The sequence below is a fragment of the Cebidichthys violaceus genome, unplaced genomic scaffold, assembly GCF_023349555.1.
Source record: "Cebidichthys violaceus isolate CVI_PGR_0920_01 unplaced genomic scaffold, fCebVio1.0.p SCAF_3, whole genome shotgun sequence".
Lineage (NCBI taxonomy): Eukaryota > Metazoa > Chordata > Actinopteri > Perciformes > Stichaeidae > Cebidichthys > Cebidichthys violaceus.
The window spans coordinates 20,265,147-20,278,276 of NW_027176483.1; the positions used below are offsets into that span (position 1 = coordinate 20,265,147).

Here is a 13,130-nt window from a genome sequence, read left to right on the forward strand (position 1 = left end):
GAATGGATTTTTTTTAGAATATCTGTGGCATTATTAAAACATTTAAATGTGTTTGGCCTGTACCAACGTAGGGGAAACACTAATAGACTTTTGGGCAATATTGATGATTATCACGATCCAAGAAACAACAACTGGTTATCATTGAGTTTACAAGCTGCAGCTTGTAAACTCAATGATAAGGACTCCTAGTCATCAACACTGTGGGCTGTTGTGCTTCCTCCACCTGACACCAATCAGCTCAAGTGCTGTAGATCCTCCTGGAGAGACTCCGATCAATCATTCATCGTTATTCTCTGCAGAGCGCCGAGGATGAAGTCACGGCTCCATTAAGCATTAACGATGTTTTCAACCGGTCATTTATTCTAAGAGCGCCTCCTTCTCCATGGTTTTAAAAGTGATGATTTGAAGAGAGCTCCACCTATTTTAGTGAGAATAGGAACAAAAACGGGAAGCCTTAATTATGCAAGTCTGCGTTTTTCATTTTGTGGGATGTTAGATTTGAAGCAAACACGATGTCTACTCAGCAGATTCAGAGCTACGCGTGTCTAGAAAGGACAATCAGCTGCGCACGTAATAAAGCACGTTATAGTATACTAAGAATATGAACGTGTCAGTGTCCGTCTTGACAACGTACCTGGGATTATCGGCTGCTGGCGTTCTTCCAGTTAGGCAGGTAGGTGTTTCCATGTGCTGACAAAGGCGGTGGGGATCAGAGAATAAGGCACGGTGGTGATGGAGTTCCAGCTGTCTGACGTGGGGTCGTAACAGTCCAGCGTCTTACACCGCTGCGTCCCGAAATAGCCCCCGACCACGTACAGCTTGTTCCCCGAGGCCACGGCGTGGCAGCTCATCCGCTTGGACGTCATGTCCCCGACCCGGGTCCACTGGTTGGTCTCGCAGTCGAAGCGGTAGGCGGAGACGGCGGTGAATTCGGTGTCGCCGCCCATGATGAAGATCTGGCTGCCCAAGACGGCGGCCGCCGTGTAGCGCCACGGCTGGGGGCATTCGGCCGCGATGTTCCAGCGGTTCCCCGCGGGGTCGTAGCATTGGACCTAGGTGTGGAAGACAGAGGGGGTTCAGGGCGTCGTCTCAGCAGCAGCGGTTTCATTTAGTTGAAAGTGAATCGTGAGGAATTAGAAGGAAGGTTGACGTACAAATCCACCAACCTTGGAGGCCTTGTCTCTGTGTATGGTTGTCCCTCCGAAAACAAAGAGCTTGAGTTTGGCACTGACCACGGCTGCGTTACTGACTCCATCTCTCAGAGGAGCCATCATGGTCCACTTGTTGCTGAGGGGGTCATACCGCTCCACCTAGGAGGACGTTATACAGCCACGCTTTAACACACCACTGATCCACAACAGACGTGACTTAGAGGTGAACGATGTTTGCAAAGTTGAGTCAAAGTCAGACCAGCGCAGATAATTCACACAGTAAGATTACTGGCTGCATGTTTACGGCGCACACACACACACACACACACACACACACACACACACACACACACACAAATATAGATTAACAAATGAAAGTAAACAGAAGTCAATACCTGTTTCAGGGAGACGGATGGAGAGGCGGGAAAAACTCCCGCTACGGCCGTGTGACCTCCAACCACGTAGAGACTGTTCTCCAGCTCAGCTGAGCCATGGCCAAACCTGGAGCGGACAAGACCCACGTTAGACCCACGTTAGACCATCGGTACCTTTAGTGGAGGACATGAGGATCCTGAGAGTTCACTGCAGGGACGTCCACCGGACACAAATGGTGTGGATTAGGACCAGAATTCCATAGTTAGTCATTTGAGGAGGAGAGTCGGTTGTGATCAGAATAGTCCCTCTGATGGTTTTCTTTACTATAAATCATTATTGGGTACAACGGTCGGGCACTGTGACCCGTGTTCTGTGTCGGGATCATAAAACTCACAGATCGGATCAGTGCAAAATGAAAAGGCAGATTCTAATCGCTGCTCATTTATGATCCACATTGGCAGATACAGATCCCTTTGTTGATTGACGACTGCAGCTGGTTTACAAGACTCCCGACTATTTCTATTTTTGGACACCGTTCATCTCAACTGCCCTGAGCTCAGTGTAACCATCACAACTTCTAAATGTTATCTTTTTACTTTATAGTCATCTATAGTTTTTTTTTCTTCTTCAAAAATACACAATTCAAATGATAAGCAAATGAAAAACAGTATTTTTATGGATTAAGTCAAATCTCGTCATTAGTAGGCTTGATGTATTATAAACAGCTCATAATTCAGCTCTAATATCTCTAATCCATTATTGTATTAATGTGAAAACGTCTCCTTCAAAACAACTGGATTCATTCCAAGTCGCTCACCAACACTACATGTGAACACATAACGTTATAAATACCCATTCTCACCGAGAAGAGCCTGAACGCATCACGATGTAACCAAACGGAACCGTCGTTCGTGAGCGGTTAGCGGTGTTACCGCGGTTACCTGCTCCCCTGTTCATTGGTTGATTGTTTATAATGTGACATGCAGATGTCCTGATCAGTGGTCCGTCACAACACTTGTGACATTGTGAATTTGTAAAACTCGACATAAACGTATTGCCAGACCACACTTAACAGCGTGAGTACTATGACATTCTTTTGACTGCAGTGTAACACATGTAGCTCACCTGGCTATTAGCATGGGCGCTCCTTTAGACCACTCCTCGTGGACGGTGTCGTAGATCCAGACGTCTTTGGAGACTCCGTTCTCCGATCCTCTTCCTCCGGTGACGTAAACCTTGCAGCCAATGGCGCACGCACTGAACTCCTTCCTGGGGCTGGGCAGGTCTGCTTTAGGGATGATCTCCTTGGCTTTGTGGTCAACCTGAAGAAGGCCCATCAACAACGGAGGAGATCGAGTTTGTAAGCGGAATATTAGTTGAGGTGAATAAAAAGACGCACTTAAACAAAAATATATTAAGAATATTATTAATGGACTTCTCCTGTTACTGTAAAGCTGTATTGTAGCCTATCTTCTACTTGCAATTAATACACATTCAATCCAGTTCAATTATTTAAATAAAAAAAAAATAAGAAAACGGATCTAAACGATTCACGTGGATGACATATTTTGATTCAAAACGGCGAATTTCGCCGAAAAGCGACAAGTTTGCAGGAATGCACATCACGCCCTCTCCACTGGCTCCCAATTCTGTGAATTTATTCCAGAATCAGCTGAAGACACACCTGTTCAGACCGCCGGTTGTTTTCAAGCTCGTGTCCTGGGCCTGCTTTTAAGACATGTTTCTGTTCTTTGTGTCGTCTTAAATGGGAACTTTTGGCCCTTGTGAGGTCACTTTGTGTTACTTATGTTGTAAGTCCACTCCTGTTAAGCACTTTGTGACTAATGTCTGTGGAAAGCGCTTTATAAATACATTTTACTGACATGTATGTAATCTGAAACTCGATGATCTTCTAACACTGCTCTACTAGCTGACATTTAACGGGGACGGTAGCTCGGAATAGATACTAGACACTGCATGTGTTATACTTAAGTCATGTAAACAGGATACCTCATACAACACATGCGGTATCTTTCTATACAGGAGAGCGGGTCGTCCTGTGTGAGGAGGAGCGTTTGTGTCTCTCACCTGGTAGATCTTGTCACACATGAAGGTCTGGCCTCCCAGGATGAGCAGCGTGTGGCCTGCCTTACGCGGTCGAGCACAGGGACTAGTCACGACCCCGTCGTTCTGAAGGATCTTCTTCTTACACTGCATCGCCTCTTCTACTATTGACCTGCAGAGGAGAGTAAACGCACCGTCTGACGGATGAAGACACGTTGGTCTCTGTCTTTACTGAACGCTTGGCCTAATTCTCTGCTGACATGTCTCAATTCCCACAAGAGTCCTTTGAAGACAAGTTCAACTTTGAACGGTTGACCATTCCCCAGATGTAGAACCTCCTCAGGTACAGAACTCAATATTGAAAGGCTTCAAAGGAGAGGAGAGAGGGGAAAGAGGAGAGGAAAGAGGAGAGGAGAAATGACAGGAAGGGAGAGGAGAAAGAGGTGAGGAGAGAGAGGAAAGAGGAGAGGGAAAGAGGAAAGGCGAGATGACAGGAAGGGAGAGGAGAAAGAGATGAGGAGAGAGAGGAAAGGGAAAGAGGAGAGGAGAGAGGGGAAAGAGGAAAGGAGACGACAGGAAGGGAGAGGAGAAAGGTGAGGAGAGAGAGGAAAGAGGAGAGGAAAAGAGGAGAGGAGATAGAGGGAAAGAGGAGAGGAGAGAGGGAAAGAGGAGAGGGAAAGAGGAGAGGAGAGAGGGGAGGAAAGAGGAGAGAGGGGAGGAAAGAGGAGAGGAGAGAGGGGAGGAAAGAGGAGAGGAGAGAGGGGGAGAGGAGAGAGGGGAGGAAAGAGGGGAAAGAAAAGAAGAGGGAAAGTGGAGAGGGAAAGAGGAGAGGAGAGAGGGGAAGAGAAAGGAAAGAGGAGACGACAGGAAGGGAGAGGAGAAAGAGGAGAGAGGGAAAAGAGGATAGGGAAAGAGGAGAGGTGAGGAAGGGAAAGAGGAGACGAGAGGAAGGCAAAGGAGAGAGGAGAAAGGAGAGAGGAGAGGAATGAAGAGGAGAGGAAACAAGGGAGGAGAGAGTAGAGGAGAGGAAACGAGGGAGGAGCAGAAACAAACGAGTGAACAGTGAACTTTTCAACAAGGAAAGCACAGTGAGGACTACAGTGTACCAAGCTCCTAATGCATCAGTGGGTCAGTAAATCAATGCTTTTCCAACCTTGTACTGAACATGTGTTTCCTTAATGGACTTCAGGTGATTCTATCAGGCTAGACCATGCTATGCTGTGCTATTCTATGCTTAATGCTTACACAGCGTTTCCCCTGGTAACGGTCGTCGCTATATGTAACTTGAGTTCTTTGAGTACGAGAACTGCAAGGAGAGCAAGAGGCAGTGAGACGGTGGTGGAGCAATATCTGCTGGTATCTTAACATGTATATCTTTGTACTTTCTAATCATAGGTCGCAAGACACTGAAATAGACACAGACTCCAGAGCTTCTCGTGTCGATTTACGCGGCCCCATACCTGCTCCTCTTGTCAGCCATGACCAGCTCCTCGCAGGCCACGGCCTCCAGCAGACACTCGGACGGCAGCAGAGCCAGCCGGATGCCCCTCAGCAGCTCCGGCAAATGGTGACGCCGACCCTCCAGGTCGTACCGGACCCACCGCATCACGGAGTTGAACACGACCTGCCACGGGTCAACAAATGACAATCAAATATTCAGAGAGGAGCGTGCAGCCGGTCCGGACACTGTTGCTATCGGTGAAAGCCAGGAACGGTACGGAGATGTATGGAGAGGACCACTCACCTGTTCATCTTCTATTTCCAGCTCATCGCTCAGGATGAGCTCCAGCAGTTTATCTTTAGACAGACTGAAGAAATCCTCGGACTCTCTCACCTAGAGGACAGACCGGCGCTTTGATTACACGTTAAACCTGTAGATCGTGACATCAGCAACGCACGGATCCTCAAAAACATCTGTGGTCCAGATGTTAACTCTAATTGAGTGATGGGAGGGAGAAGAAGACCGAGGGAGGAACAGCTGCCAACTTTAACTTAGTCGACTACAATCGCACAAATAAAAGGTTTAAAGAGTTGAAGTGAGGATTAGCAGAGAAACAGAAAACACTTCAGAAGCGTACGGGTGACTTTGACAACACCGAGTTGTCAATGACACAACGTAAATCCTCGTTACCGTCTCGTAGTGCAGCAAACACATCCTCCACGACAGCTCGTACAGTCGTTGGCACTGATGGGCGTCCGATAACAGCATCATCCCCAGGCAGTTGGAGGAGTGCAGGTTCTTTTCTAAGAACTCCGCCGCCGCGTCCCGGATGTCGTGGAACTGCAGCATGTCGCCCGCCTCCAGCAACGACTCGGCGTTCTCCTCGTTTATGATGACTCGAGACGAGTAGGCGAAGTCCAGCAGAAGCTCCAGGACCTGAAGACGTCAAACCGGCGGAGGAAAACGTGGTTGGAAAACAAAAAGGACCGTTCCATTTGGGCTGTATGGGGGTGCTGAAGGGTCGGATGTTTCACATAGAATTGCTTGGTTTCTCCCATTAAATCACGATTACACCTTTTTGGCATACATAGAGTATAATAACTCATTCAAATCAATCTCCTTAGTGTGCATGAGTGAATCACCATGCACAGAAAGTGTGACCTGCTGATGTTGATGAACTGTAACTAACAGCAGGATCACGGGCCTCAGTGTGAGCGGCAGTACCTCGGGGTGTATACTGTCTCTGAAGTTCACGTCGCTGTCCAGACTTTCTCGGAGCCCTCCGCTGAACATGGCCTCAAAATAACGGCTGCACGCCGCCAAGACGGCCCTGCGGACACAAACGCGGAACAGCGGAACAGTCGAGGTCATAGGTCGGGACGGTCGAAAACAAATTGAAAGCCGCACAAACGTCGGCGGCGTGCGTTTACCTGTGGCACGGGAAGGAGCGATCCCCGGCCCACAGGGTGACGTCGGTGAACAGGCACTGCTTCCTCAGCGCGTTCAGGTGGGTCAGGACGCTGTCGGGGTGCGACGGCTTGTGGAACAGAGAGATGTTCATGGAGCCCGTGCTGGTGCGGGATTTGCGATTCTCGTGAACGGTCACCGACATGGCGGCTTCGTTTGGCACCTCCAGGGAGTCGCCCGGGACGATCTCTCCCACTGCGCCATGGATACAAAAAAAAAAGAAGTTACGTCACGCTGCTGGATCGACGGCGGTGACATGAATACGTGTATACATTTCAGAAGCAGGCAGCAAAGCACGCCACATTAATTAGCATCATTAAAGCTGGAAATGAGCGGGCGTAAACGCCGCCGTGACAAACAAACCAACAGTTAAAGAAGCTGAGCGAGTAGACTGTGTCTGTACCCCTTTGTGAGAGACCACATGGAACCTACACCCTCGAAATCCCGTTTAATTCGCTCTCAGAATCCAGGATTCTCTACTAGTCCTGAACCCTCTGATCCCTGAACAGTTTCAGGGAGGTTTCTTTTTTTTTTTTTGCTCCCGTCACGTTTTTTCTCTCTGTGGCCTTCACTTCCACTGCAATATAAAACATCCTGCACCTCTATGGAAACAGCTCTCAAGCAGAACTCAAAAATGTCTTTCGTGCAAGACAACACAGTTACAATGTCATAAATCATTAACAAAATGCCCCCTGAAAATGACCTCTGAAGTTTAGCTGAATACGAAGCTTCGACAGTCTCAATGGTTACATCGTCCAGAGTGATCCTTTAAAGCACAAAGCTCCGTTTGTTTAACCGTCTCAGGAAGCAAACTCCGTCTGTGTGTCGGAGGAACAATCACAGCAACTGATTCAGCGTCATCAGTGAGTGTGATGGACGTAATGAATGTAAACGTATCCTTTAAAGACGATATAAGTCTACAGGCTACATGAACACCAATACTAAACATCAGGTTGTTCATTACAACGCACAAGTCCTGGATGTCCCAAAACCAGTTTGAAATCTCCGTCCTATCAGATTCCTTCAATAACAAACTCAGATGTTGCAGCGGCGCGCTGCTGGACGTCTTCACAGGCAGATGGACGCATGCAGACTTTAACAACAACAACAACAACAACGGATGAGAAGGAATGCTGTTTCCTGTGTGTGTGTGTGTGTGTGTGTGTGTGTGTGTGTGTGTGTGTGTGTGTGTGTGTGTGTGTGTGTGTGTGTGTGTGTGTGTGTCCATCTACATTTGCTGACATGCAGTTTCCGACCGGGGCCACAACAGATCAGTCACGGGGTGTTTTCATGGATCACAGTGCGGGGCTCGACGAACAAAGAGGTGAGAAGCACGAGCACATGCGGACGCATTCACACCGGGGGAGTCACGAGAACAGAGCAGGGATGTCACCATACCGCTTTATTTATTTTAAACTACATTTAACAAGATACCATCTGAATGGATGGGCAGCTTGTTGGCAGGAGGCAACCTCCGGTTCTGACGAGTGGAGGCAACGCTGAAGTTCTTTAAACTTGCATTCTCTCTAGTGTCCACCAGGGGGCGACTCCTCTGGTTGTATTGAAGTCTAGTCTAAAATGACTCTACTTCTCTCTTGATTTATTCCCTCAGTAAACATTGTAAACATGAGTTTATGGTCTCAATCTCTAGTTTACAGTCTTCAATACAGCATGATGTTCATTTAGTAAATTATGCTCCATTTAGAGTCAAACACACCATAAAGCAGGGGATGCTTTAGGGCGGGGCTTACTGTGATTGACAGCTCGCTGTGCTACCAGAGACGTATACGGCTCAAGTCAATGCAGCTTCCGTTAACGTTAGCCGTTAGCCCCGTTATAAGCAGGACTGTGCTATGGAGAGGCAGACGAGCACTCTGAGCAGCATGCATGTGAATGAATTACAGTATATTCAGTGTCTGATTAAGGTAGCTGTTCCTTCACCGCTTAATTTGGTGGCACAATTTGCTGAAAACCATGTACACACACACACACACACACACACACACACACACACACACACACACACACACACACACACACACACACACACACACACACACACACACACACACACACACACACTTCTCCTTACTCCAAGATATCTCTACAGAGGAAATAGCTGCCTGCTGCTACATAAATCCTCTGATTATTGTATGGAGAACCTTTAACGCTTGGCTGTACTGTATTGTCCTCATAACGTGTTTCATCACACTGAATAATCTTGACCAGGGTAGTCAGACACTGTCCAACGGGACAAACGGAAGGACAGGCGGATTACATTACAGACTTTGCCCGCGGTTACAATTGTCTTTTCAATGCTTCCTTTTAACATCCGTTCACGCATCAACCGTCCGGTCTGTGCGCTTTCGAGATCGGGATCTTGCTCGCACCGGGATCCGATCAGCGTGTTGAGGCGGTCTGGCTCGCATCGAGCTCGGATCTCAGCGAGGTGTGGACGGCAAAGTGGACACAATCGGGACAACTTATCATACGTCTCCATCGTCCCCAAACGGAAGTCACTGCTCATAAAAAAAAAACACAGCATTCCCTGAGATTGCTGCTTTAAGATAAGAGCTTTAAAAACGACAACAAGAAACGATGGCACTGGCATTGGAAAGACATGCGCAACCACGGCCTTTGTTGCACCGGCAAACTGGCTGACGAAGCATGGAGGGGACTCATGGGAGGAGGGGGGGGGGCAGGCAGAGACGACTACACCGAAGGGACATAAAAAGGGGGGGGGGGGGGGGGGTTTGCAGGGCTTCATTCCACTTGCGGGCTAACTTACGGTGACAGAGGTTGCTGACCCAGGCACAGGCACTGACGGTCAGGAGGTGGGGGGGGCTCTGCATCCCCACGACTGCTACACGGGACCAGTGAACACAGACAGATTTAGGGAGGATGTGCCCGCATGCATCGACACATGTCATAAAGTAGTGAGTGGGTGGGTGTGCCACAGCGACCACCTCTCCGTGAGCAGAACCGTTTCGGTGCCGCTGGATCAAAGTCAACATCACAAGTCATTTTAACGTCATGCAACCGAGAGAAATACAGAACAGATGAGATTGTCAAAAGTGGAAAATATTTGTTCAACTCGAAAAGCAGCTCGAAGGAAATTTGAACCCACATTCAGAAGTGAACTAGAGACGACGCTGACCCCATTCTTCATCTTCCTCTGAATGATTTGAACAGTAATACAGATGATCTTTGCTGGTAGAAATGTCAACACGTTGTATTATGATCTCTGCATCCTAGGGCCATACCCCCTACCTTCCTCCACACACACACACACACACACACACACACACACACACACACACACACACACACACACACACACACACACACACACACACACACACACACACACACACACACACACACACACACACACACACACACACACACACACACACACACACTCCTGCCTTGCAGCAGCACAGCTCGCCGGTGGAATATCAACAGAGCTGCTGAATAGACTGAGGCCTTGCAAAGAGGCTGGTAGTCAGAAGGCCTGAGCTCGTTTTCCCACAGACAGCATAGCTGCACCACTGGACTTGTTGCCCGTGGCCACTCAGAGAGAGTGTGTGTGTGTGTGTGTGTGTGTGTGTGTGTGTGTTTCTTTAACAAAAGGCCAATTTCTGGAGAAGTCTTTTTTTTTTTTTTAACTCTTTCCAGTTATATATAAAAATATATATAACCAAACAAAAAACTATTCTAAGACCTGTAGAAGTAATGAATGTATTGAAGCTGTATTGAACGGTATAATGGACGGTGGGGCTGCAGGATTGATCATTACAATATTGCAAAAACGATTCTGCTATATTTGAGCTGCACACCTAAAATGAGCATTTCTCCAACACTCAACTGTACGTTAGCTCTACCAAAGATACTACGAGTCTCTCAAAGTTATCTTAAAGTGACCGACCCAAGCAAACCCCCAGCAACCCCCATTCACGTACTCAAGCTGCAGTGTGACGACCATTCTCTGAGCACCGAACTACAAACTTGGACACTAACGCCAGGAGCAAAAAAGGTCAAGCCGAGTGTACCAAAATTGACCCCGTGTGATCATTGAGTGCTGTAGGCGCAGGGCCGATGGATGCGATTGGTTCATAGCCGTGATATAATCCAGACGTACCACTGCTGCGACGTCCAATTCCTTTGCACTTGGGAGTTTCTTTCTGCGTCGGAGAGAAAAGCGTGACAGACTGTTGTCGTGGTTGTAGGGTCAGGCCGTACAAGCAGTTATTAAAAAGAGTTAAATTCAACTCCATCATGTGTTCTCTCTCTCTCTCTCTCTCTCTCTCTCTCTCTCTCTCTCTCTCTCTCTCTCTCTCTCTCTCTCTCTCTCTCTCTCTCTCGAACAGAAGGATGAACGCTTCTCTTTCTCCGTTTACTTCCCTGCCTCTCACTCGTTTCTGTGCATCGTCTAAAGATTTTTTTTTTTTGCAACCCTTTCCATTTAGCTAGAAATAGCTGCAGGAAGGGAAGTTGAGAAGACTCGGAGGCTGCCTGCCAACACTCCATTGTCGAGCGGGAGGAAAGTCGCGGATCGGGCTCTTCTTCGCTCCGTGACACTAATGTCATAAAGTAACGGCTCTCAGAGGTCGGGACATGAACTCATCAAATGAATAATCCAACGTCTGATGCTGTGCCACGGTACGGCTTCAGCGCCCAGTGACCAACGGCTGCAGGACCGACAGTACAACAAGAGATGACAGGAGATCTCAGGAATGTATACTTCTTAAAACACACACACACACACACACACACACACACACACACACACACACACACACACACACACACACACGGTGAATTAAAATGTCCAATAATAAAGAATAAATAAACGATGCTCAAATACATAGAGCTTCATCCAAACAGAGCACGTGAACTCATTATTCATAATTCATTTCTGAGATGGAATATGTTCCCGAGACCACGCCGTACGTACACATCAACCAGAGAGGGTGTGCGCGTGTCGACGCACACCTGTATTCTGAAGTGTGCACGAGCGATGTCGGGCCCGCTTGAATCATTTAGACCGTTGAATGATTAACCAGCATGGCCGCGTGATCGGGGAATAACGTGAAGTCGCAAAGACGAGGACATGTTACTAAGAAACGGGTGAACACAAAGAGTGACCCTCTGCTCTGACTGACAGCTAAACCTGATGATGACACGTCATCGACACCACGGCTTTAACTCGTTACATCAAATAGGTTTCAACAACACGAGTTGCTCTAAATTATTAACAATTTCACGGCGATTGGAAAACGTTCTCGCGGTTAGCTTCCGAGCTAATAACCGAATAACTCGCTCATTCGATCAGTGACACCAGCGTGTGGTTCTGGCTAGCTGCTAATGATCATCGATTAATACGCGTTACGCAGCGTTACCTTATAGATATGTCTTTATAAATCTGTACCATTGTGAACATAACAAACAAGTTAGGCAGTGACGTTACAGTAGCACGAGGTAGCGATAGCTCTGCTTGTGAAAACAACTTCAGTGTTGTTGACCTTTCAACTTCACGTTAACGTTACTAGTCTCACAACTAGCTGGTTAAAAGTCACACTTTTGGCACGTGCCCACGAAACAAGGGCTTTACTCTCTAATGAGTTAACTTAACGTTGTGAAGTGGGCGTTAACTCTTTAAAACACCAACGTTGAGTGAGCTAATTTCTCTTAACAACATAGTTGAGATATAGCTAACGTTACACTACGAGTCCGCTCAACTCAGTGTCCGCGTCTGACTGCCCGCGTGGGAACTACAAACAAAGATGGTTGTCGTACTCACAGTTGTACTGCTTGTAGGTGTCGGGTTAAGTCCACAGAGCGTACACCGTCGGCTCCGTTGATAAAAACATTATATTTCTGTCACAATCGCTGAAGTGTGTCTTGCCGTCTGTAGCCGTATCTGCCTGTCGGACTGGTTTTGGGAGAAAACAAAAAAACCCTCAACACTGCACTAACACCGACAACCAATCACTTTCGATTGAATCGTGACTGACGTCTTTTTGTAGCCAGTCATCAGTCTCGGCTCCGCTGCGGACTGGCCTCTTATCCAATCAGCGTGAGAGCACGCGGGACTTCACGCGCGTCGCCGAAAGCAACTGACATGTTCGCAGACCAATCCTCGCGACTCGCTTTATGCAAAACCGAAGCCACGACCAATAAAACGCGTCACCTGAAAGTAGGCGGTATTTCAACGGCCGCATCAACCAATAAGATTAACGGATCGGTAATATTAATGGCGGCAGCAAAACAATAGCACGTTGTCGCTTGACAGAGTACAGATTTTTAAAATATATATTAGTACTAATAATAAAACTAAAATAACTATAAGGTGATGAATCCCCCCCCCCCCCCCCCCCCCACAGGATGTGAGAGGAACAGATTGGCTTTACATCACTCATGTAAGGTGTCATTCCTTTGTTGATGATAAAGTGGGAGGCAATATCTAATTGTTCCCTTTCTTTTCTCTTTAAAGCACACGTCAACATTGCCCTCTGGTGTATGAAAAGCAAATGTTTGACTTTGCAGCAATAATAAATAATGGATCAAACGTATAATCGCTCCCAGGGTGCTTTTCAGCAGCCCACTGCTCCCAATAAGCTAGGGATGGG

The 13,130-nt window shown here is 47.5% G+C and overlaps 1 protein-coding gene across 3 annotated transcripts in view; it reads right to left on the reverse strand.

Moving 5' to 3' along the window:
• The window catches only part of enc2 (ectodermal-neural cortex 2), a 17,719-nt gene extending 5,294 nt beyond the window's left edge, over positions 1 to 12,425 (reverse strand). The window contains exons 1-11 of one of the 3 annotated variants that reach the window (XM_068722982.1): positions 12,302 to 12,425; positions 6,462 to 6,693; positions 6,256 to 6,361; positions 5,722 to 5,967; positions 5,335 to 5,424; positions 5,051 to 5,214; positions 3,615 to 3,762; positions 2,652 to 2,848; positions 1,547 to 1,652; positions 1,155 to 1,310; positions 635 to 1,052 (exon numbers count right to left, since the gene is read on the reverse strand). In XM_068722982.1, the coding sequence (XP_068579083.1) occupies positions 666 to 1,052; positions 1,155 to 1,310; positions 1,547 to 1,652; positions 2,652 to 2,848; positions 3,615 to 3,762; positions 5,051 to 5,214; positions 5,335 to 5,424; positions 5,722 to 5,967; positions 6,256 to 6,361; positions 6,462 to 6,643 (1,782 nt within the window). In that variant the 5' untranslated portion in view covers positions 6,644 to 6,693; positions 12,302 to 12,425 and the 3' untranslated portion in view covers positions 635 to 665. Of the gene's footprint in view, positions 1 to 634; positions 1,053 to 1,154; positions 1,311 to 1,546; positions 1,653 to 2,651; positions 2,849 to 3,614; positions 3,763 to 5,050; positions 5,215 to 5,334; positions 5,425 to 5,721; positions 5,968 to 6,255; positions 6,362 to 6,461; positions 6,694 to 9,286; positions 9,364 to 12,301 lie in introns of those variants that run through there. The other 2 variants (XM_068722980.1, XM_068722981.1) reach the window with 2 other exon arrangements.
• Positions 12,426 to 13,130: the final 705 nt, after the last annotated feature.